Here is a 26049-nt window from a genome sequence, read left to right on the forward strand (position 1 = left end):
AACATAAGATCATTCAATTTCCATAAAGCAGAACTAAGGCTAAAGCTCAGGTTTGGGGATTTTCAACAGTTCCCATTAAAAGATGTCCCAGAGAATGGTTTACGTTTTCCTGCGTTACGCTGTCTTTCAGCCTGTGACACAATATTCTGAAGAATCCCTCTGTTCTGGCTAGACACGATGCAGTGGTTGTTTCATCTGTACAAATGACACAACGTACTGTGCGCCTGTGTGCACACCTTTAGCTCATACCAATTAAATAAAGTGAGCTGAACAAAAACAAAAGCAGATTTAATGTACAAGTGATTTTGCCCACCAACGCACTCCACGCCTATATGCCCTGGAGGCGGTTTAAGCTGAGAGACACAAGGGCCCCCTTTCCCTTGGCTCACATCACACGCTGTGTGCATCTCCCCAAGCTGAGAGAGAGCTTAGTGTCAAAACACATGTACTTTTCATACACCACGGCCCCTGAACACATCACCATACTATATAAGACCTTACGTCCTGTGTAAGCTGTGAATCCAGGCCGTGTCCCATAATAAAACCTTCCCAGCCACGATCCAAGTGCGACTGACTTCTTTAAAGCGAGTTGATCTCGCTCAAGTAAAACATTTTGTCCTCGTGCCCGATGAGGCTGAGTAAGAACTAGAGTTCAGACTTTTGATGGAGATGTTGTTAGTCTATGACATTTAACGCTTTCTTAGTTTCAGTTCTTGGTTTCATAACTGGTTAGAAAATAGCGAGTGTCTGTGATGATAGAGGAAGAGGCTCAACCCAGTCTATGGTGGTCCTTTTAAACGTTTCCATTAATTAAAAGGATTGCTCATACTCAGTTTTGGCAAATAAATAGACAAGTGCTCTTTTTGGTGGGAGTAAAACCCATAGAGGGCAGTTTGGCAATATCTATTAAAAATTTACATACATACACTGTGACCCAGAGACTCCACTTCTGAGGATATATCCTACAAAATATTTGCATACATGTAAAAAGATCTGTGTACAAAGAGGCTCCCTGTGGCACTGTTAGTAATATTATAAAACGTCAACAAAATATCCACTGAGAAGTATGTCATTAAATAAATAATTTTATAGCCATACCCCCAAGTTTACTATTAATGGTTAAAAAGAACCACATAGGGCTGTATGTCCTAGAGAGTAAATGAGAAAAAGAAAGAGAAGAGTTACAAAAGAGTATGCTAGACATTTTTGTAGGTTCAGTATCCATTTCCCTTCTCTTGTTAACAGGCTCCTCTTTTTTGCTTGAGAAACTCCTCCACCCTATCTGTAATCAGAGAGTAGCCCTCCTAGGAATTTGAATCTGAAGCTGAAATGATACAAAGATTAAATATGGTGGGAGGAAATACAACCAAATGGCAGTGCTCTGAGGAATGTCCATTAGGCTCTTGCTCTCTAGGTCACAGAATTTGCTTTTCCAGCTTGATTCTTCATCTTTTCCAGCTTGGTTCTTCATCGCTGTTATGTACCGCATATCCTTCCAACAAATTCCTTTCCACGCTCATGCAGCCAGAATTTGTTTTTATGGCTTGCAAATCAAATAAACCCACTGATACTAATGTAACCTTATTTTTGTAAAGTTAAAGTTTTATATAAGCTGAATGTATGAGTACATACATACAAGGAAAAAGAAATCTGGAAATACAGATGCCAAATTAATGGTAGTCAGGGTAGAGACTGAGCGGCGTGGGATTATCAAGAACTTTCACTACTCAACTATGTATTTTTCTGTGTCTTTTGTTTTAATGTTCTTGCATTACTTTTGTACATAAAAACTTAGACTCTTAAAAAAGTACCCTTATAAGAGTTATTCTTCACTCAGTTGATTAGAACCTGATTCTAGTGAAGTCACAAATAATAGTTTCTATAACTTTTGAGGAATAATTGTCTTCTACAGCTTTTATTGGCACCGACTGTTCCCTTGGCTTCACACTTCTTCCAAATATGTGCTATCAGAAGAGAAATAACTGCCAGATGAAAAGAATCCCAAACATCTTATTTCCAAATGGCTATTGGGCTTTCTCACTTGGGCTTTTTTGCCTTCTAACAAATATGGCAACATGTCTAATATGGAATGAATCAGTTTCTTACTGACACCTCTCTCTAGGCTTCTCTGTCTCTGACCAAATTTACATGTAACTAAGCCTTGAACCCTAGAAATAACTTTGATTCTACCCTCCTCTTTCCTCTCATATCCTACAGTGTGCCAAATCCTGCTTATTTTATATTCAAAATACGTTTCAAATCCGCCTGTTTGACAGGTGCCACCACCATCTTTGTCCATACCCCATTTCCTACCACCTGATCACTTTGCTTCTAGTGTCTTCCCCCTAACCCAATGTTTCGCAACCTTCTTCTTTTTTTTTTTTTTCTTTTTCCATTATCATCATTTTTATGTTTTCATCACCAGGAGCTTTCTAGATTTTCCCCTCCCCTAAAAGGTGAATGAATACTACCTGATACACTGTATATCCCTTTATGTACTGTGGCCATTGTAGTATCTGAGACCCCTCTCCCACAAGAGCCTATGCTTACTCCCCCGGGGGCAGTTCCACCCCCCCACCCCCCCACCCCCCACTGAGAATGCGTGCTAGAATCAATCTGTGAACTGCCACCAACCAAACTGGGCTAATCTCTCTAACTCACAGTATTAGCATATCACTCACTGCCTGGCTCAAAAACGTGCAGCGGTTTGTCTCTCTTCCAGCCAGTGCCTGGCTCACTGCATGTATTTGATAAATTTTAGTTTGCTCCATCCTTTTTCCCTCCCAGTTGAATGCTGCCCTCCAAGGAGCTCAGAATGTACCGATGCTCATTCCATAAACGTGCTTTTGGTGCTTCTTTCCCTCGCGCAGACGAACACTGGGTTTTTCGCAGACTTTGATATTTTTACCATGCTAGCTCATTTGTGAGGGTTTCCCTGATTACTCCAGGTCACAACGATTTCTTACTGAACTTTGTATCTGTGACTGAGTCACATTCTGTGCTCATCTCAGTGAATAATGTCTTATTCATCCAGTTTCCCAAATTAGAAACTTTGAAGCCATTTTTGACCCCTCTCTCTCCTGAAATTCTTATGCCGTTCGGTTGGAATTACTGTCAGTTCTGCTTCAGAAATGTCACTCAGATCCACTCTCCCCCCACTGCCTCTTCCAGGTGGACCTAGAGAAAGAACGTCCTGGCTGACCTCACTGTACTTGGCTTCTTCCTGCTGTAGCCTAGCCTCACACTGGTGCACTAGGTCTTTCAAAGAAAACTCTCTTCACTCCCCTGCTGAAACACCTAGGATGGTGATGCAACTGCCTTCAGGCTAAAATGGAAATAACATGTCTTAACAAGGAAGGCCCTCTGCATTCTGCTTCTGTCTCCCCTTGTTCTGACATTCCACTTCGTACACCCCAAACACTCAGCTTCTCATCAGGCCCTGAGCCCTCTCAGCCCTTTCATGACGGTATTCCCAGGACACTTCATTTATAGGTCCACTGTTGTACCTGACCTGTTACGTTGGAACCAGCCTGTTACATGTCTGTTTCTCCTCAGACTTAGGCTGCTGGAAGGTGGGATGTATACACAACAACTCCGCAGTCCTGGCATCACCAGCACAACGCCAGGCACTAAGATGGCACCGGATGCCTGAATGACTTAACTGTAGAGCATCATACCGTCACTTTGTGTTTCATGTGGAGCCACAAAAACACAACTGTTTGACACGCAGGCTGAAAGCAGAAATTCTCTTATTTTACTTCTTTTGATTCTCTACCGCATACTATAGCTTATAATAGGTGTTCGATAAAACTGTGACATTTATTTGGAAAATGTTGACTCCTTGTTCTGTAAATGGGCTTTCTTCTTCTACTCAGTGGTGAATTCATTCCCTGACTACTTCTGCATACCTGCTTTGGGTCAGGCACGGCAATAAAGACTATAAACACGGGATGCCTGGGTGGCTCAGTCGGTTGAGCGTCCGACTTCGGCTCCGGTCATGATCTCGCAGTTTGCGGGTTCGAGCCCCATGTCAGGCTTTGTGCTGACAGCTCGGAGCCTGGAACCTGCTTCGGGTTCCGCGTCTCCCTCTCTCTCTCCGCCCCTCCCCAGCTTGCACTCTGTTTTTCTGTCTCTCAAAAATAAGTAAACATTAAAAAAAAAAAAAAAAAAAGACTATAAACGTGAAGGATATAAGGCCGGACAAACAGACAGGGATGATCCTCACAAAGCTCACTGTCTCATAAGTCAGGGATGGCGGTTATGAATGTAATAAATACCTCCCGAATGTTCTGCTGCTCCACCTCGTGCCGCTTGATCATTATTTTCCGCTTGAAGAAACGACAGTTTTTGTCGTAGTACAGTCTCTGCTGGGTGAGAAGGTGGGCTTCCTCTTCAGCCTGCGTGTGCTGCAAGTTCTCTTTATGCTTGGATATCCGCTCTTGCTTTTCTTTCTTGGGTGTGCTATGGTCCTCATTCATCTCCTTCACAAAAAGAGGAACAAAACAAAACAAAACAGAAAACTTGCTGGTCTCATCGAGCAAAGGAACTGATAGTTTCTTACAATATGGTAGATGAAATTGCTGGGAGAGCAACTGAGAACAAGGACAGGAATGCTTGGTGCTGCAATCCTTCTCTCCCAACTTGTGTTTACTGATTAAGTGCCAGGGAGGCCTGCTACTTCCCAGGTCTCTGGCTTCTCAGCCTCAGAAATAACCAGCTCCCTCATTCAATCAACGTACACTTACTGAGTTCTCATCATGTGACAGGCACTGTGCAAGGCGCAAGGATGCAACGGTGAGCAAAAGAACACGACAACCACCACCGTGGGGCGCCACAATGTGGAATCAGTAATTAATCAAAGAACCAGAGAAATGAACCGAAAATTACTGCCACAGCTGCCGTGCGGGTGGAGGACTTGGGTCTACCAGGATGTTTATTTAAAAGAACCTATTTGAGGGGCGCCTGTGTGGCTCAGTCGGCTAAGCGCCAGACTTCGGTTCAGGTCACGATCTCAGAGTCTGTGAGTTCGAGCCCCGCGTCGGGCTCTGTGCTGACAGCTCGGAGCCTGGAGCCTGCTTGGGATTCTGTGTCTCCCTCTCTCTCTGCTTGCACTCTGTCTCCATCTCTGTCTCTCAAAAAATGAACACACATTAAAAGATTTTTTTTTTAAAGAATATATTGGATCTCGGTAACAACTAAACTGAAATTTGAAAAACTTGTAGGAGCTAACCAATGAAAGAGGAGAAGGGAGAAAACTATGGGCAGAGGAAATGGCATGTGCTAAATGAGGTGGGTTATTTGAAACATGGTGCAACTGAGGAGCGGAGAGAAGGCCCAGGGTGGTGGGTGCAGTGTGACATGAGATGAAGCAGGACCCTCAGAGGCTTCATAGGCCAAGTTAAGGACACTGATCTGTAGAACAGGAGAAAAGGATTTTATACATGTGGGAGTGACAGGATGAGATGCATCTTGAAAAGATAACCTGCTGCCATGTGGAGCAAGAGTAAAGAAGACAAGGCTGGGAGAAGCAGACAGATTTCACAGACAGGAGGTAACTCTGCAAATGTCTCTAGTGTGAATTTCAGAAAGCATTCCTTTTTTTGTTAAGTGTGTTTGTTTGTTTATTTTGAGAGAAAGAGAGCGAATGCACACATACACGGGGGAGGAGCAGAGAGAAAGAGAGAGAGAGAACCCCAAGCAGGCTCTGCACTGTCAGCACAGAGCCCAATGCAGGGCTTGAACCCACGAACTGTGAGATCATGATCTGAGCCAAAGTCAGATGCTTAACCGACTGAGCCTCCCAGGTGCCCCAGGAAAAAAGTATGCTTTACTTGGTATGAGTGGGTAAATGAACCATTTCCAAAAGGACAAAATTCATAACTACTCTAGACCATAAGGGTAAAGAGAAGAAAGCGGGGAATTGGAACCCTTAAGATGTTACTTTACTCTATGGAGGAAGCAAGAAGACCATTTTTAGAGAAAGCACAGTGCACTCTTTTTTGTTCATATTGTTCATACTGACAGCTTGATCTATAAGATTTGGCTGACTGCTCAGTGAAAATCTCCTTCAAATGCTAATATCTATTTTACCTGATGTTTTGTGATATGGACATCAACACTATTTACAGTATGCTTGCCCTTAAACAAGAAGTCCTTGTAAGTCAATTTTCAACTTTCCTGTTCTAGTGAAGTCTTGAGTGAAATAGCAGAATCAACAAGACAGCAGGCTGCACGGAGCATGGAGTAAACTGGGATCACATCAGCGAGGCTGGGTGACTCGTCTCCTGATGCCATGACTTCACTACTAGGTTTGGCATTAACCACTACATTGCACACCCAAATCCAAATGTGACCGTGAAAACGCACTCCCGGGGCACTTGCGTGGCTCAGTCGGTTGGGCGTATGACTCTTGAGTTTGGCTCAGGTCATCATGTCACAACTGTGGGATTGAGTCCTGCATCAGTCTGTGTGCTGAGTGTGGAGCCAGCTTGGAATTCTCTCCCTCTCCCTGTGCCCCTCCCTTGCTTGGGCTTGCTTTTTTGCTCACTCGAGCACTCTCTCTCTCTTTCTCAAAAACAAAAACAAAACAAAAAAAACAAAAAACAAAAACGAGCAAACCTCACTCTAAAATCAAGAATAAATTCTTTCTGTAGGGAAGTGAGTGTGGCTTTAACATACAACATGAGGGATCCCTGTGGTGATAGAAATGTTCTATGTCTTGACTCTCAATGTCAATGTCTTGTTTGTGATATTGCATTACACTTGAGCAAGATATTACAGTGGGGGAAACTGGGTAATCGGTATACTGGATCTCTCTGCATTGTTTCTTGCAACTGCATGTGAATCTATAATTGTCTCAACATAAAAAGTTTACAAATTTCTAGTATTTTACAAATACTAGAAACTGTTATTATAAAATGTTATTGTTTATCAAAAAAAAAGAATAAATTATTTCTGGACCATCTGTCATCCTGTATCGCTCACACCCCTGTCATCTATGAAACAGTGAGGATAATGGAGATTGTTCTGTCACTCCATGGGCAATACCTTTAATATATCAATATCTAAATATACGTGCCACCTTACATAGAACTAAGCTTTACTTCATAAGGGGGATTAGCCTTGCACAGAAAGGCTTATTGAGGCTATCTCAAACTGAGTTTCGGCTTGTTTTTCTTCATGAGCATGTTGAAAGACTTATAAGTTTAGGCCTGTGGTTTCCTGCATTCATAAATCTGAATACCAAAAATAGCCTATGCCTGAGGACTGAGTGAGGATTCTCAAATGCTGTTTCTGTGCGAGAATCTTCTACAGGCTGAGTTCATGCAATCTCCAAATACCTTAGTGTTATAAAAGTTCAAAATGGTGGCTGCAGTCACAAAGTGTGGCCGCAGAAAGTGAGTAAATGCATAGTGTTAGACATCAGAATGTAACTGCAAATGAGAACATTTCAAATTTCTTAGGGAAAAGTCAATGTTATCCTGTGATCCAGTAACATCTTTCCATCATGATGTAATAATTAGGCTCAAGAAATAACTCAGAGAAAATAGACAGAATATGAACCTTCTTAGTTAGGCTATTTCTCCCTACAGCCTGGTTTTCTTTTCTTTTTCTTTTCTTTTTTTTTTTTTTTAAATTTTTTAATGTTTATTGTTGAGAGAGAGAGAGACAGACAGACAGACAGACCATGAGCAGGGTAAGGGCAGAGAGAGAGACACACATAGAATCTGAAGCAGGTTCCAGGCTCCATGCTGTTAGTACAGAGCCTGATGCGGGGCTCAAACCCATGAACCGGAAGATCATGACCTGAGCTGAAGTTGGACGCTTAACTGACTGAGCCACCCAGGCACCCCCAGTCTGGTTTTCTAGACATTATAGTGTCAGAGATTTTTCCCAGTTAGGCATTGGGGATTAAATACAAAATTCTTTCAGTCCCAACAATCACCAGTGGCTCATCTGGGCAGGACTAAAGATCCTGAGGCTCACTCCCACCCACTTGCTTTCACTTCCTAATTAAAAAAGAATTGGAGAGGAGCCTTGCTAAGTCCCATATTGTTAATGGAGACTATGAGCTCAAATAAATTATTTTACAAACTGAAAGAATGTCCCATACTGAATTTTATTAAACCTTAATACACCAGTAGTCTACAAATCAGAAATCCTAAGTCTTACGAGAAGGAAAGTCTAGGGAATTGTAGGCAATTCACCTATAAGCACTGGTGGGAGAACTAAAGAAATGTGAGCTTTCAGGTCACATTGCAGTTCCCCAGGAGGACTCTCCATGTCCACTAATGGTCCACAACCAAACTTTCAGGAATCAATCATTCATTTATCAGAGATTCACATGTACCAGATACAGGGATACAATCATAGGCAAAAAAAAAAAAAAAAAAGGATAACTGAAAACTAGTGTTATGAAATCAGAGGCACCTGTCTCGGTTGAGGCAGTCAGGAAACGCTTCCCTGGGGAAATGATGTTTAAGTTAAGGTATTAATAAACAATCCTAAGTCTTACAAGGAGGGGAGTAAGAATTAACAGTGGAGGGAAAGATTGGGGGTCGAGGGTGGGGGTGGAGAGAACATCTGGTAGAAGAAACAGTCTTCTCCAAAGATCTTGGAGAAAAGTGGAACTTGATACATCTGAAGAACCAAAAGGTGACCATAGTGGCAGGAGCAGTGAAGAGTCAGGGGTAGAGAAAACAGGTGGGGGAACAGCGGTGTGAGACGACACTGGAGGGGAGGCTAGCAGCCGATCACTTCAGGATTTCTAGTGTTTTGATCTATCCTAAGAGCAACGGGAAGCCAACGGACTGTTACAATCATGAGGTTCTATGATGAGACTTATGGTTTGAAAAGATCACTCTGGCTGAAGTGGCTGAAGAATAAACTGGAAGTCAGCAAGAATGGTTTAGAGTTAGATCAATGATTCTTAAAATCTGATGCCTGGGGGAGCCTGGTTGGTTCAGTCAGTTAAGCATCTGACTTCGTCTTCGATTCAGGTCATGGTCTCAAGGTTTGTGGGTTAGAGCCCCATGTCGGGCTCTGTGCTGACAGCTCAGAGCCTGGAGCCTGCTTTCGATTCTGTCTCTCTCTCTCTCTTTCTCTCTCTCTGCCCCTCCCCCACTTGTGCTCACTCTCTCTCTCTCTCTCTCTCTCTCTCTCTCTCAAAAATAAATAAATAAACATAAAAAAAAAATCTGATGCCTGGATTAGCAGCATCAGCATCATTTGGGAATTTGTTAGAAATGCACATCTCAAATTCCACCCAGACCTACTGAATCAGAAAATCTAGGGGTGAGTTAGCAATCCATTTTAATAATCCCTTTAGGTGATAAAAGTTTGAGAATCAGGGGCTCCTGGGTGGCTCAGTCTGTTAAAGGTCCAACTTTGGGTCAGGTCATGATCTCACGGTTCGTGGGCTCGAGCCCCACATCAGGCTCTGTGCTGACAGCTCACAGCCTGGAACCTACTTCGGATCCTGTGTCTCCCTGTCTTTCTGCCCCTCCCCCACTCACGTTTTGTCTGTCTCTCTCTCAAAAATAAATAAACACTAAAAAAATTATTGAAAAAAAGACTCAATGATTTAGACTGTTGATCACAATGTAAGGTTAATCAATTTTAAGTTCCAACCATTCTTTTTTTTTTTTCTTAAAGATTTTATTTTTAAGTAATCTCTACACCCAACATGGGGTGTGAATTTATAACCCAGAGATCAAGAATCACATATTCCACCGACTGAGCCAGCCAGGAGGCCCTTAAATTCAAAGCACTCTAATGGCAAATTGGTGATGACAATTATTGGTACTCTTACCTCTTTTATTTTTTCCTTACAAATCTTATACTGCTTCTTCTGACTTTCCAAGAAAGTTGTCAAATCTTTCTTCTGCTGGGCCAAGATCTGTTGCTGGAACTTCTTTTCATCTGCTGCAGCTACCTTTGCCTGATAAAATGACATATACAATCTAGGATAAATTGTTCTTCACACAGAATTCAGTTGGCTATATTCTCCAATGCATGAAAAGAGTCCATAAGCGCTGAATAATGTAATGTTTTTTGAACAAAGAATAAAAAACAAAATAAGGAAATGCCTGCTCTGATTCTCTTGTATCTTAAAAAAAATTGAAATGTTTACCATTGAAAAACATTCCCAACTATGGGAAAAATATGAAGGTAAGCCATAAACATGTTTTATTGAACACACACAAAATACATGGGATGAAAGGTGAACTAAGGATTATAATAAAAGTTGTTTTTTTTTTTCTTTTTGTATTGTAGGTAGCTCACAGGTTAAATTATAAAAATGGATAAGTAACTATGGCCAGTTTTCTTCCAAGAACCTAACTCTAATTGATTAATTATTTTAACTATTGGATTTCTGGGCAGAGTCATCTCTAGTACAATAGGCAAAGCTAATAATACTTTGTTTTCTTAGGTACCTGCTACAATCCACAACAGTCAGACACTGGGACATTTGGAGGGCTCCCAAATGGATAGAACACAGACCAAATAAAAGATAACCCAAAAAACGTTGGCTCCTGAAAGTTACCAAATCTGTGTGTCAGGGGACCATTATATCAGCACATACGTAAGATGAGGTACTTAGGAGACAGAGAAGGGATTATGCTTCATGGTTCTTTTTATTTATCTTTTCACCTTTAGCTTCCATTATCAACAGTTTTCCCATTATTAACAACTCTCTCTACATCTTTACCAAACCAAATCCCCAAGAAAGAGTCTGACTGGTTTATTTAACCAATATTATCCTTGTTTGGGCAGAGGTTTTTCAGGCCAGGCTGCCTCACAGCTTGACGGCGGTTGGGGGAAAGCTGCTTCTGCAATTCTGATGTTCCCTTCCATGTGGAGAAGAGCTTAATTACTGAGACACCCCTGGCACTCTGTCCCCAGTCACTCCATTCCCAGAGAGCACACGTTCACCCCTGCTTTCCCACACTATGTAAGTCTTACAGGGGGTGGCATGGAAGGCGACTGGTTTAGTGCTTCCAGTGCCTAGACAGGTGAGTCTGTTTAGTTTTGTCCAGTATTAATGCATTTCCCTTCAGACATAAATCACTTCTCCCATTTAACACTTAGCAGTAATCAAAGTCATATTTTGATTCTCTGCCTTACTCTCTCCTCTGTTTTAAAAATTGGTTTAGGACCTGGACGGGGAAGAGAGATGTTTCCTAGAAGATGTAAGCAATAGCCAGGTTAATTACTCGCTGCCATTGGTCAGGTGCCCATTCCTAGTCCAGTGAAGCCAGGGACTGTCACCACTAAAAGGGACTATTTGTAGGGCAGTTTTCTTTTGAAGAGGACTGTGGGTGTGGCAGGCACAGTGGCAGGTCTTAACTCTGCAAGTTTCTGTAGAATAGAAGTCCCTTGTTTCTTTTTATTTGTACCCAGACCCCCTCAAGGGATTGACTCCCAGAATGCATTTGCATAGACAAGAACGTAACATATACCTGCAGTAAGTGTTCTAACTTTTATTGACGATTTTAAGTAGCCCCACAAAACCTAACTCCTCTTAACTATCACCACAAAGCAACATTGTCCCTCCAACACCAAAAAGCACACCTCTCCTGCCTCCTGCTCACGTGATGCCACTGGAGCAGGCTTGGCCCGGTTACAGCACAAGGCACGAGCGTGCACACTGACCTCCTTCTCTATGATAGCCACTTGCTTCTTGGCCAGCTTCTCCAGCTCGATGGACGAGTTGTTGGCATGCGTCTCCACCTCCTTCTGTAGCTTGAGGCGGTGCTCGTCCATCTCAGCCTTCAGCTTGTTCTCCAGGGCGATCAGCTGCTTCTGGTGCTGGCGCCGCATCCGCTTATAACCTGACATCTGTTCCCGCAACTCGTTCTCCTGCTCATGCTCATGGATCTGTCGTGTAACCTGATTTGGGTCGGGGAACAGAACTCAGGTAACCAGATTCATGGAAGACAAACTTTCAGGCAAAGCAGAGGAGCACTCTGGCATAATTCTATCACTGCCACCATCAACTTACCTATTGGCTGAATGCTCACCTGTACCAGGTGCTACTTTGTATGCTCTTTATATTCTTGATCCCTAATCCTGAAAACCATCTCATTCACGCACTCATTTTACTCATTAATGAGGTAGGTGTTACCACCCCCAATTTGTAGAGGAAGAAATTGAGGCTTGAGGGAGTTCGTTTATTCGTTCAGCCGAACTATATTTACATATTTTTGATATATCATGATACGTATCCTCAAGGTCATATAGCTAGTAAGGCACAGAGCTGGGATTCAGACCCAGGTCTGTCAGGTTCCAGAGTTATGCTATTTCTACTACACCAGGATTCCTCAACCTCAACACTATTGACAATGAGCTGGATGATTCTTTGAAGGGCTATCCTTGCATTGTAAGATATTTAACAGCATCTCTGGCCTACCCACTAGATGCCAGCACACCTCCCAAGTCAAAACAATCAAAAATGTCTGTAGATATTGACAAATGTCCCTTGGGGGGCAAAATCCCTCTGGTTGAGAACCACTGCATTATATCCGACTGCTTGTTTTTAAAGATCATGTCTCTAATAGGAATTTTGAGTATATTCCTAAAGTTGAACAAGATTTATTCCTGATTCTTAATATGAATGAGGGAGACATGGAAGGTGAAAGGAGAGAGAGGGAGGGAGAGAGAGGAAGAGGAAGAGAGAGAGAGAGCGAGAGAGAGAGAGAACACTCTCTTCTTTTAAATCCTCTGTCTTCCACCTCCCCTTCCCCCAGAAGAGATGTTAGCAAATTACAATATATTTATTTACTTGCTCTCCTAAAGAAGAGAAAGCATTTCTATAATTTTTAGGTGGCTACTTTTCTTAGTAATTTTTCCTTCACTCAAGTGAATATTCAAGAAACTCAAGATTGCAAATATAAGTTTGGGCATCTCTTGTGTCTTTCTATTACACCTTTTCTGATTTTCCACTCCTTCCTTCAATATGTCACCCCTCTTTATTTTCCTGTTAGATTCTCTGCTCACTTCATTCTCATCTTTCCTGTTTTAGGGAAAAAAATTAATTACAAAATTATAACTTCAGCTTTGTTTTTCACTAGTAATTTAGTCACTCCTATCTACTATAAGCCAATTCTCCCCAACCTAACCCTTAAACAAGTTTTACTAGAAATTTTTGTGCTATTAATTCTCTTTACTATTTTCAGTTTATAGGTCAAAGTGCATTTTGTACAAAGAACAGTTTGTTTCTTTGCTCCTTTCAGAAGGTGTCCCTGCATACCAGACTGAGTCCTTACTATCAAGAGAGTGCTGTTCTGTAACTGGATAGTATTATCAAAGTATACCATTAAACATTAGCCGAACTTTGAAACCTTTCCAGCTGAAACTAACACTAGGTTTCATATTCATTTCTCTTTTCTAAAGGACAACCCTCTTTAAAGTATGAAGAACATAAGAGCAGAAGATATTTCAAGACCAAAAAAAAAAAGGACAGCATCACCAAAGGGGCACCTAACACTCTAAAGGAAATTTATTTTGTCATCACAATATCATGTTTCTTTTTAATGGACTATTTCATGATAAAAGGAAAGAAAGAAGTCATTTGGAATATATGTGTATATTTCACTTCCTCATGTTTGTGCCTTTCTGAAGTTCAACTATCAGGAAACAACAATTCCAATCAACAGAAAGTATCCCATTTAGTCCTTTCTGAATTTACTTGTTTTTCATACAACTATGGCAGTAAAGTGTCTGTTCTAGGGTAATTTGCATTTGAGATATGTATTATCCCTAAACTTATTTTTTCGCGTTAGTATTCCTTCTTTAATCAGATTCCCAAAGCTGGGGCATGGCACACCCTAAAGCTATCATGACACATTTAAAACTTGCCAGCAGGATATCTGACTAGCTTGTGGTCAAATAGTCTCAGGATGGGTGTTTCCCTAAACCAGGCACCTAAAGATAAAACGGAAATGAGTTGTGTCGGGAACATTTTCTATCCTAACTGGTGAGTGACTGCCTGTGAAAAGGGTGGCCACATTGCACACCAGATCACACAAGTATGTGGCAAAGACAAATTACAAAGCTCAACATGCTATCATTTACATCACTGAGGTTCTGGAGAAACATATTGCTTCTAAATGCTTCCTGAAATTTGGATAATCACCTTCTTAAACTCCTAACATCGCCTTCCATTTGTTGCAACAAAACTTTCTACGTTTCGACGTGACTGCCTTCTTAGGCACATAGAGAGATACTGAGTTTTAGAATTCCATACTCAAGCAAAGTAGACAAATTTAAATAAAAGTATGGCCAGATGTTTTATGTATGAAGTCTAATGTGTGATACACAAAAATATTTTTATCTACAGTTATGTACACCTGCATGTTTTAAGTTTATACTGGGTGTCTTACAAATATACTATTTGATCAGAACAAAAAAATCACTCATAATTTTAAATTTTATCATGCTATACAGTTTACAATGTCATTTCACATGCAATTTGCTTCTTTAATTTTTATAAAGCCTAGGATTTGAACTGAGATCCTATGGTTCTTGAATTGCCTGAGGAAATCTACCTCATCAAGGCAGAAAAGAATGAACTTCCTGTTATTAAGTAATGGAAGGAATCAATACCCCCAAAAGTCAAAGCTGGAGAGAGTGGTAAGTCTAAGTTACAAGCTGAATAAGTCTGAATATGAAAGAAAGTTATAGGAATGTAGTGACTGTAGTAGTTTTTATAATGCTAGTTTCAAAACTGTGATTGACTAATAGTGGGCAGTAGCATCTTGCCATGCCCAGTAGGGTCCTTGGACACAAATCTCATTCTCTCCCTTACTATATAACTGACCTTGGCCAAATTACTTAACATCTTGAAGTCTCCCAAGAGGAGCCACTGCTATGATGAGATCACTAGTGGGATAACACTTGTGCCCAGCAAGGTGTCTGACACACAGATGTCTGATATATGCTGATTCTCTTTCTTGTCCTGCCAGGGTCTGAGCAGTATGTCTCTGTTTCCCTCCACCAAGCATTTCCAGTGATGCAGACATAGATCAGAACAAGTAGATCCAAGAGAAAGGGGAAGTCTAACAATAAAACTGTACTGGTTTTATCCAGATTGTGGCTTATAAAATAAGTATGTATAATTTATGAAACTGAATTATTAACCATTTCACGTACCTGGAGTAATATATAAAAGTTAAGAGCCATAAAGTTAGACTGTACTTTTTCCGGAAAATTTCTACAGTCATTCCATCTACCTTATTTAATTGCAGCAAAAATTTGGACCTAAAACACACTACTTCATCCAAAGTGTGCTATTTGCCTACCAAGTTCAGAACACTGCACTAGAGGGCTAATAAACAACTTACTGAACATAAAAGAGAAGCACGGTGGCTGGTAATGTTACTCTCTTAAGAGATCAAAGCCAACTTATGCAATCAAAATAATACATATGATATTTATGATAAAAACTGGTCACCTCAGCTCTTAGAATAAATGAAATTTATAGCAAATTCTTAAAAAATAATACAACGGGTCACATTTTGACATTAGAAATTTGATACCCCCCTCTTTAGAATACCTAGGGAAAAAACGTTTTAAGTTCATACCAAAATTGATGATGGATAATAGGCAATTCTGCCTTATACATAAACACTGGCATGAAGAACTTTGAAATGTACACCTGCAAATCCAAATTCTCCTGTGATAGCAGAACTGGAAGAGACTTCACTCATTCACTTGTTCATTCATTCATTCAACATGTTTATTCAGAGAGTTTGGTCATGGGAGTTGGGCATATAGACTGGGCAGCATAAGTGAAAAATGGTATCAGTAATGATCTTAGTGAGATTAAGAAGCCGAGAGAAAGGAAAGAGGAGCTACACAATATTCTGATAAGCATCCTCTGGTACACTTATACTATCCAGGAAGAGGACACATCTTCACGCATTTAGAAACAGAACAGTGGGGCTGATGAAAGGTGAAACAGCATTTACTGCAGAGGTGCTAATATTTTTATGCTTGTCTATCAAACTCATTCAGGTATCCAATTCTATAATTAGCTGAAAATTAGGTTGCGTGTTTAAAATCAAAATGAAAACTCCATTTTTATAAGAGCTTTTCTATTAAATCTGGTAAAACTAAAGTAAAAGAATCCATATTTGTTTGCATGGATAGAACAATAATCATTTCTGTCTACACGCTTTCCTAGAGATTAGAAACTAAGAGTTTTGTGCCCCTGTCCCTAATGTGTATTCTTCTTCTTCTTCCTCTTTTTTTTTTTTTTAAAGTAGGCTCTACGCCCAACATGGGGCTTGATCTCACGACTCCAAGATCAAGAGTCACATCCTCTACCAACTGAGCTAGCCAGGCACCCCGGCCCCCGGCCCAAATGTGTATTCTAACATACATTTACCTGTGTAGTAAGACCACTCATTCCAGTGAGAATTCCTTCAGAAGATCAAAATCTGAATTGTTTGATAGATATGGGCTTGGTGCTCTTTATATTAACATCGACTATGGGAAGGAATTACCATATGACCCAGGACATTATGAAATTTTAAGAAATGACATCAGATGTAACAACAGCTGAAAACACTCTCATGGGTTACTAATCCAGTTAAAATATTAGGATCTCCATTCACCAGTAATAAAAACTTAAGGAAGGCACATTTCAAAGGCCCAATAAATCAGATGAGAAATTCTGAAGAACTATACAAACAACTCCTTACTCCAGATAATGAATCAGTCCAATATGAACTTTCTTACAGGAGAAGAAAAAGAAAGGATGAAATAAAAAAGGTTCCATGATATGCCCTTCTTTTTCCTAGTTTTTCAAAATAAAGTCAATCATCTCTGCCCTTCAATGATTATAATACAAATATACCTGATTCTAAAGTTTCCTCAGGGTTTCTTCTGCTGTCTAGGTTCACAGTCCTTGCTTTTCCTTTGTTACAAACGTAATTGTGCAGCGGTGCATAAGAACACAAAAATCTCAGTGTTAAGGGGCCCAAATGGTACAAACATCTAGTAGTAAAAGCCTGTAGCCCATGGACTGCATACACTGGTCAATAACCCCCTTCAAAAGCACAATGTACAAAAAAATGCCAAGGGCAAAAACCACAGGTGGGCCTCTTTTAGGTTTATGTAGAAAAGGTAGGCTGATAAAACAAATTTAATGAATATAAAATTTTTTGTCAGTTTGCAAGTCTGTCTGAAATATAAACTCATTATCTATTTATGTATTAATTGAAAAAATAATTTCTAAATTCCTTTTTCTTTTTGCTGTTCACTTTTGAATCACTCTGTGACTTGCCAGCACTTCTATTTAGAAGACTGTAAAGAGTTAAACCAAAATCAATCAATCAACATAGTATTGCTACCAATCATGGCAAGTGAAGGGAGGTTTCAACAATGACTTGATTGTTCGTTATACTGGACTTTCATTTTCTCAGCATCTTGCTCCTACCTTTATGTCATTTAAGTAACTTTAGTCCTTTTCCTTTGAGCTGAGATCCATGAAAAGCAGTAGGGTTCATGATCTACTCTTAAAATTTGGATACTTCTTTTTGATATTCTAGTGTCCTGACTTATATATTCCTATTGGACTATTGGAATTAACCTTTAAAACAACATAGGTCGTAGAACTGTAGTACTTGGTAAGATACACTGAAATATCCATACCAATAATTAGATTGTCCAAAATGAGACATGGAACTGTGTAACGACTTTCATACCACTTTCCCCTTCTAATCATTCATTTTTCTTCTTTAAAAACCATTGGATGCAAATACCACTGACCTCTAATAAACTTCCATCAATCCCACCATGACTCCCAAAGCATTACATTTGGAGAGAGCTTTCTGCATACAACAACTTATCTTGCGGCTACTGCAACAGCCTATCAGCTACTCAGTTTTTCACTTAATATAGGGGCAGGGAGCCTTTTAGCAAATCCAAAGTCCATCAGAGACTGATCTCAGTTGTTCTGTCTGGGCACTAGGAAGCCTATAGGATTCAGAGGGGCTCCTGAGGACTTTGCCCATAGTCCTGAGGTGGCCTAGTAGGGAAGCAGAGAAGACGACTGCGATGGCTGATAGGCACAAATGTGAACTTCAGATCACTGTGGCATGGCAGTAGTAACATCGCACTCGGAGGTAGGAGAGGTCATGAATATGTGATGTGAGAATGAGGGTGTGGCAGGTGACAAAAGGAGAGAATCTGTCCCAGATGGGGGGGGGGGAATCCACTTGGTATAATGTTTGTTTCATATTCAAAACCTGCTTCTGGTGCTCTGAGTCTCAGTGGCTGTTCACCATTTCTCCTCTTATTTCAACATGAGCATGTCTGGATAGACATACAAGTCTCACTAGAGTCGGTGGTAAGTAATAATATTACATAAATAACATATTTTTTTGGTCAGGTATCATAACATGAAGCTATTTATTAATAAATTCATGATGCTTTATGTAGACTCAAAAGCATGCCTTTTAGGTGCTTAGCAATCATTAGCAAACACAGAATGGACATTTTTAGATCTCTATTACACAGTATAACATTCATTTAAATGAAAAATTGCCCATTAAGGAGATTACAAGAAACTTCTACACAAAGGAACTTAAAGGCAGGCTTACTGATAAGGAATCTCAATTAAATTGCTTGCTTTTAGACAGCAGCAGGCACAGCCATATGTAGGTGCTTTAACTTCCATTTTCCTTATATTTATTTATTTATTTTAAGATGATAATCCATTATCCATTCCAAAGATAATCGAAGCTTTTGAAAGACTTGAGAGATAAAAGTGGAAATCAGGTTTAAAAAATAGGACAAGAAAAACAATTTCTGGGTCGGCCTCGGATGATGTCATCATAGGTTCTAAATGTAATAGTCAGGCAGTACACACTAACTCTTTCTGCCCATGTGACCTCTAGCATCAATCTGGGCAAAACAATGAATATTTCAGTAATTTTTTGGCCGTGAAGTGAGATTCAGAAGCAAAAGATTAAAGAGAGTTTAGAGTGCCAAGGGTGAAGCAGTGTGTGTGTGTGTGAGTATGTGAGCGCGCACGCGCACGCGTGGGGGGCCAAGGGGAGGAGGCATGAAAACTAACTCTTCCAGCACACACCCCTTTTGCTACTACAAGGGCATCCAGCAATCACATTTGCAATAGTAAAAACGCTGAAGGATCCTACAGTATCCCTTCTTCCACAACCACCCCTATCCTCTCCTACAAAGCCCTTCTTGCTTTATTGGTGCCACGGAATTCTTCAGGGGTTAAATGGGGAAGTGCAGCCACTACCATTGTTGCAATAAATAAATGAATGAACCAGAACGAACCAGCAACTCGGCCCTGGGAAGCTAGTATCTTATTTTCTACAATTACATCCATTAACCAGCAATGATATATTTGAAAAAATATATTGTGTTTTATCTTTTGATGTGTGTGTATACATTACAGACACACATGCATCTATACAAAAAGAAGCATAGTGCCCTGCATACACATACATCAAACACCTTTACAAAATTTTTTAGCGTTATTATTTCAATGAAAACACAAATAGCTTTTAAAAAATTGGATGGTTAGCAACTTCATCTCAAAGGCCTTTTATTTTGCATATACAGCATATATAAATACACACACACACACACACAGGTTTTTTTTTTCCATGCCGTAGACAATGCTAAAATATCTGAGATCAGGTTGCCATGCCAACAGATTTTTTCTAAAATGAATAAAATTATTAGGAGGGAGAAAACATTCTTGACTCCTTTCCTCCATCCATGAAGCCGAGAGAGGCTCAGGGAGGGCGAGAGGCTGCCAGATGGGGAGGAGGGGAAGGAAGGGAAGGTGGGTAGAGGGGTGTTTGCTTACCAAAGATGCTGATTTGATCGTGGCAAAGCGCTCTCTGTTCCGGTAGTGGAGGGCCTGGCTCTGAACTGACTGGGTAGGCCGCGGCTCAGGCCTGGGATCGCCGTGGCCCGCCTCATCCCTTATGAATACATGATCCTGCAGAAATGGATAAAAACAAGGAGAAAGTCCAGCTGTGCTCTTTCCTCGCCGGCTGCCTCTCTCTCACCCCTCTTTCTGCACAAGCACTGCTGTTTGAAATGCATAGTTTAGCTCTCTGCTAGTCCCCGCAGCTCCCACGGTACAAAATGAATAAGCAACACATTGCAGCCTTCAGTTAGGAATGTCAGCTGATCGCTAGTGGGATGCCTTCTGAATCCCTGGCAGGCTTTTTCTTTACCTCCAGAATTACATATATGCAAAAGAAAAAAAGAATAGAAAAAACAATGCAATGTACAGACTCCTTAGAACGGTTTGCTTAAAACGCTGTAACCAAATAATTCCTTTAAAAATGTCATGTCCATGTCTAGCAAGGAGGATGCTGGTTGCTTTTAACATAAAAGCGAGCCTCCGCCTCATTCCCTTGAAAGATCTGCTTTCTCAATTTAATTTTATTTGAGATCTGTTCGGTAGGATCATCGTTCTGCCTAGAACCAGTGTAGGCTTGTGCTGAACTGCCTCTCTATCTTGTGCTGGGAAGATTCGGCAGTCACTGAGGGATCCTGCTTTCCAGTCATGATCGTACACAGTTCTAGCACCTTCTCTCTACAGCTTCTGAAAGGATTTTTTTTTAGATTTAAAGAGACAGGCATGCAATTTCAACCAAATGATACTTTCACAAATTCTTCCTCAACTCAGTCTCGGTATGGTCACCAGAGTGAGTGAGGCTGGGATTTAATGCCCTTGGCTGATTTAATCAAATCTGTGCTTTCTTGATAGGCAGAGATGATTAATCTTGGTGTAACGCCCAGTGAAAAATAACATTCCCTGGAAGGGTAATAATGGATGTTTCTTAAATGTAATTTAAATGAGTTTTAAAGGGGAAAATGCTTTTAAAGGGTGATGCTTTTCTCTATAAAAGATGGAGTGGTCAGTCAGTAAGTAGCTCTAACCCTTCAGGGAAAAAGATACTATAATAATAGCTCAAAAACATGTACAACCATGGGGGATTTTTAAATAGTACATGTTCAGGAGGGGAAGGAGAAATTAATTCCCTTATTGTCCTAGGGTTTTTTTTTTAATTTTCTTTTTTTTGAACGTTTATTTATTTTTGGGACAGAGAGAGACAGAGCATGAACGGGGGAGGGGCAGAGAGAGAGGGAGACACAGAATCGGAAACAGGCTCCAGGCTCTGAGCCATCAGCCCAGAGCCCGACGCGGGGCTCGAACTCACGGACCGTGAGATCGTGACCTGGCTGAAGTCGGACGCTTAACCGACTGCGCCACCCAGGCGCCCCTGTCCTAGGGTTTTAAGAGAATCCACTTCTCTTTTGTGAGAAGTCGGTTTTGCATTTTGTCTATGACTATTTGAATTTTTTTTTAATAATTCCTCTTTCAACAGAAAACAAAAATTGAAGAGGTTTAGAAAACATGAAATTTTATTATATAGTCTAAAATTTTGAAAAGTCAAGACACACATATTCTTGAGGGAAATTAAATTTTATATTCAGGTTTTTATGTAAAAGCCAAGAGCCAAGATTAAATTTACCATTGGGCTGATTTTCTTTTTCCTTTTATAAATTTAGAATGCTCCAGAATGTTGGGAAGGTATATGCCATTACATCTATATCTAGAGATTTTTTTTTTTCAATTTACCGTATTGAGGTCTAGTTTGTTTTTAAATAATGAAGGGACCTGTAAGGCCACTGGGGACATATACGTCAAATTCAAGGATATGCTACCATTGTGCTGTCCTATAAGATATGTAAAGTTCAGTTCCCAGGTCACACCAGTTATATTTCAAGGTAGCCACTAACTATGGCTACCATACTGAACAGTGCAGATACAGTTCCTTTCCATCACTGCAAGAAGTTGTATTAGATAGTACTATAGGTTAAAAATATATCTCAACCCATATTTTTGAGATTTATATGAAAAAAAACCTTGAAAGGCCAATTAAAACTTGTCTATATTATTTCCCAGGAAATCTAACCTCTTATTTTATAGGGCAAAGAGAGATCAGGTGTGAGACTGGGATGTACGCACTAGGTTTAAGGTTCTAGGGAGGAAGGCACTGGGATCTACCGCCATTCACATTGCTGACTGTTTATTAGTAAGTTACGTGTATCCTAATATTACAGTCCCAGAAAAACAAGGAGCTTCTAACTGCCACTAAGCAGATGAGACAGATGAGGTGGAGTCCTGTGGTTTTACAGAAGGGCTTAAGAAGTCAAAGTTTTGGTGATTATTAATTAGCTAACATTAAGTAAACTGACTGAGATGTAGCAGCTAAGTTTCAAATTGTAATAACCTGATTTACAAAGGTAAATAGTGACACCAGAATCTACACTGTTTGCTGAACAGAATAAAGTGAAACATATTCACGCACAAATGTGTATAATTTTACTACTATTAGTCTATCTTCTCTCAGATAAAAATTAACACGTGTGGGTTAGGACCTTGCTTATTAGCAAATTAGAAGTCACATTATATTTCTTTTTTTTAATTAAAAAATTTTTTTAATGTTTATTTATTTTTGAGAGAGAGAGAGAGAGCGTGCGCACGCGAGCAGGGGAGGGGAAGAGAGACAGACACACAAAATCTGAAGCAGGCTCCTGTCAGCACAGAGCCCGATGTGGGGCTCGAACCCAGGAACCACAAGATCATGACTTGAGCTGAAGTCAGATGCTTAACTGAATGAGCCACCCAGGCGCCTCTTAAATTTTTTTTTTAATATTTATTTTTGGGAGAGAGAGAGAGAGAGAGAGTGCAAGGAGGAGAAGGGCAGAGAGAGAGGGAGACACAGAATCCAAAGCAGGCTCCAGGCTCTGAGCTGTTTGCACAAAGCCCAACGCGGGGCTTGGACTCACAAACTGTGAGATCATGACTTGAGCTGAGGTGGAACGCCTGCCTAACCGACTGAGCCACCCAGGCGCCCCTCACATTATATTTTCTAAGTTTTTAAACTGGATACACCAGGAAAGTTAAGACTTGAAATCATAGTGATTTTAGTTAAAATGTAGTTAATTCAATAACCCACTAAGGTATATTTTAAACATAATACTATTTTAAAAGCTAGTCTGAGAATAGGTCTAAAATTTTAATCTACTTCAAATATAGTAAATAATGTCAACAGTATAATTCTTTATTTCAGCTTAATTTTTTTTTCATTTTAAAAAGTATTCTTAGTTTTTCACAGCAGCTTCATAACATATCACCACACTAAAAGTCTTCAAATGTTATGCAAGAGACCACAAAATGAGGTAAAATTTTAGCCTACTAGTGGATATCCATTTCAAATGCATAAGAAAATGAATTTAAATCATTTTGTTAAGATTTTATTTTTACATTATCTCTATACCCAACATGGGTCTTGAACTCACAACCCTGAGACCAAGAGTTACATGCTCCATGGACTGAGTCCCAATGAATGAATAAATGAATTTTAAAATATTCAGTTACATTGCATAAAACAAGTTTAAAATTCTGAAGACAACTTAAACAATGAAGCAATTTTGAAATGAGGGAAATGTGACTTGAGAAGCAAGTACAAATAAATTAAACTATCAACTTTACTGGGTGTATTGTCTGTCGGTTATACTGTCCCTTCAAATCGCAGTCCCTTCGAAAATGACCACCGTATCTGACTCCCAAACTTTCTGAATTGAACACATTTTAAGATTAATAATGGAAAGGGACAATTTGCTAATTAATGCAGTTAGGCACTGATGTATATTATTTACAGGTAACGTGAGGGGCAACATCTTTGATGTTGAATAATGATTTTTAGAAGATTAAGAACAAATATCGGAGCACCTGGCTGGCTCAGTCAGTAGAGCATGTGATTCTTGATCATGGGGTTGTAAATTTGAGCCCCATGTTGAGGGAAGAGATTACTTAAAAATAAAATCTTAAAAAAAAAAAGAACAAATATCATATTCTATTTTACCAAGACAAATAAATCATAGGCCTTGTTTATAATTTATCTTGAACACAGTATCATCTGGGAATAAACAAAATTGCTCTTTGAAATATCAATATGGGTGAGGACCAGTTTTAAATAAATCTGTGTTAACCAGGTAAATTTATAACGTTCCTTCACTGTAAAAAAAAAAAACAAAAAAACAAAACTTTTTCAGATTAAAAAAAAAAGCTGTCATAACATTTGTTCAAAATCATTAGTAAAAAGAATTGAACTTTTATACAATATAGTCAAGTATATGAAGCATGAAGCACAAACTTTGCTATTATACCCTGGACAGAGGGCTCTACTTTTATTTAAAAGTTTTTCTCTAAGTTATCTATTTATGCTTCTGAAATTAAGATTCATGGTGTAGTCACTTGTTTAGAGTTTCCAGGTTAACTTGAAATCAACTCTTGGAAACCACTGTTCTGGACTCTGTTGTATTTTGGGTATATCTTTATCATACTATCACATACTTACTTGTGTGTCTGTGTGTGAGGCTGTGAGCTTTCTGAAGACAGCAAATGTGGTTTGAAAACTCTGTCTCCCTAGCAGTTCCTTAGTGCTTGACACTTAGTAGGCATTCAGGAAATGTCTGCTGAATAAATGAGCTCAAGAATATAGGTCTGAGAAGAAATCAGGTCTGAGAAGATTCTGAGAAAATGACATTTTCTCTTATATTATTTAACAGAATTCGAATCTGTATTTCGTAAAAACCTGCCACTCTGTACTCTAAGGAAGTCATAAAATAGTGACACACAAGCATACCTTGACATGGGGGCAGGAAGAGGATCTAAAAATGGCTTTTATCGGATGATGAGAAGCTTTTTTATAGACTCCCACACTTTTTACACTGTGCAGAAGGGATCAGCAAACCTACTATGCCTTTTGTTTCTGTTCATTTCAAAATTATTCAATTACTACATGAGCAGTTGTAGCTATCAACAGCCGGGGCTGGAGGAAGGGAAGAAGATGGACGAGGCTCTCTTCAACCTGGGAGGAGGGTGGCTACTAAGGAGCAAAAATGACTAGCATGCTGAGGATAAAGATGTTACCATAGAGATTGGTCTGTATGACTGCCCTGCTTAAGAAACATTACCTTCATATGTTAATTTACTTTTACTTTGCCAAATGTGAGTTGAAGAGTCAAAGAACCCGCCCCTCTCCTCAGCAAAAATAATAGGAAAGGCCACTGAAGCAAGTGAAAATTAAACTAGAACACCCTATTCCCTCAAGGACATTTCTTTTTTTTTCCCTCCCACAAAAATGGTGAAAGCTGTTCTTTTTTTAAAAAAGAGGAAAAAAGAAAAAAAAGAACTACCATCAACTAATAGGAAAAAGGGCAAATAAAACTTTAGGAATTAAGATAGAATGATCTTTTAAAATAATACCTAAAAGGGGGCCATGATGATTAGAGTTCATTAGGCATGTCTAATATAATAAATTGAAAACGAATACTTTAATATATTAAAATCTTATGATCTATATTAATAGAAGGAGGCAGCAGGCAAAGGTAAGTGACTTTAGACTTTAACAAAATAAAAGTGTACCTTTTAATTGGAAAACTGAATAGATTTGGTTGGTTAGAATGCTATTAAAATCTGTTTGCTACTGCTACATACACAATGATCTTAAGGAGTGGGGTAGAGGCCGAGAAGCAGGCTAGGTGACAGCGAAACACCTAATCTGGATTGAGAGTTTGTCCTGGAGCCATTTGGGAATAATTGAAAACTGAGGTGTACGTAGAGTTGTGTCCTGTAAAAGTTCACAAACCGTTTATTGGATGCTTACTGTGTAACAGACACTGTGCTGGGTGGCAGGAGAAGAGAGACGCCCTTGAGGAGCTAACAGTCTAGGATACGGTGATTATTCTGTTTTTCTTTTTAATTTTTTAAAATGTTTATTTATTTTTGATAGAGACAGAGCACGAGTGGGGGAGGAGCAGAGAGAGAGGGAGACACAGAATCCGAAGCAGGCTCCAGGCTCCGAGCTGTCGGCCCAGAGCCCGACGCGGGGCTCGAACTCGCGAACCCTGAGACCATGACACGAGCCAAAGTCGGACGCTCAACCGATGGAGCCACCCAGGCGCCCCAGTGATTGT

At 39.9% G+C, this 26049-nt stretch overlaps 1 protein-coding gene across 3 annotated transcripts in view; it reads right to left on the bottom strand.

Annotated features, from left to right (window-relative positions):
- The window catches only part of TAOK3 (TAO kinase 3), a 177846-nt gene that overhangs the window by 13639 nt on the left and 138158 nt on the right, over positions 1–26049 (bottom strand). For all 3 annotated transcript variants that reach the window (XM_027043820.2, XM_027043822.2, XM_027043821.2), the window contains exons 14-17: positions 19850–19984; positions 11656–11892; positions 9812–9940; positions 4278–4481 (exon numbers count right to left, since the gene is read on the bottom strand). In XM_027043820.2, the coding sequence (XP_026899621.1) occupies positions 4278–4481; positions 9812–9940; positions 11656–11892; positions 19850–19984 (705 nt within the window). The remainder of the gene's footprint in view (positions 1–4277; positions 4482–9811; positions 9941–11655; positions 11893–19849; positions 19985–26049) is intronic.

Source organism: Acinonyx jubatus, chromosome D3 (genome assembly GCF_027475565.1).
Source record: "Acinonyx jubatus isolate Ajub_Pintada_27869175 chromosome D3, VMU_Ajub_asm_v1.0, whole genome shotgun sequence".
Lineage (NCBI taxonomy): Eukaryota > Metazoa > Chordata > Mammalia > Carnivora > Felidae > Acinonyx > Acinonyx jubatus.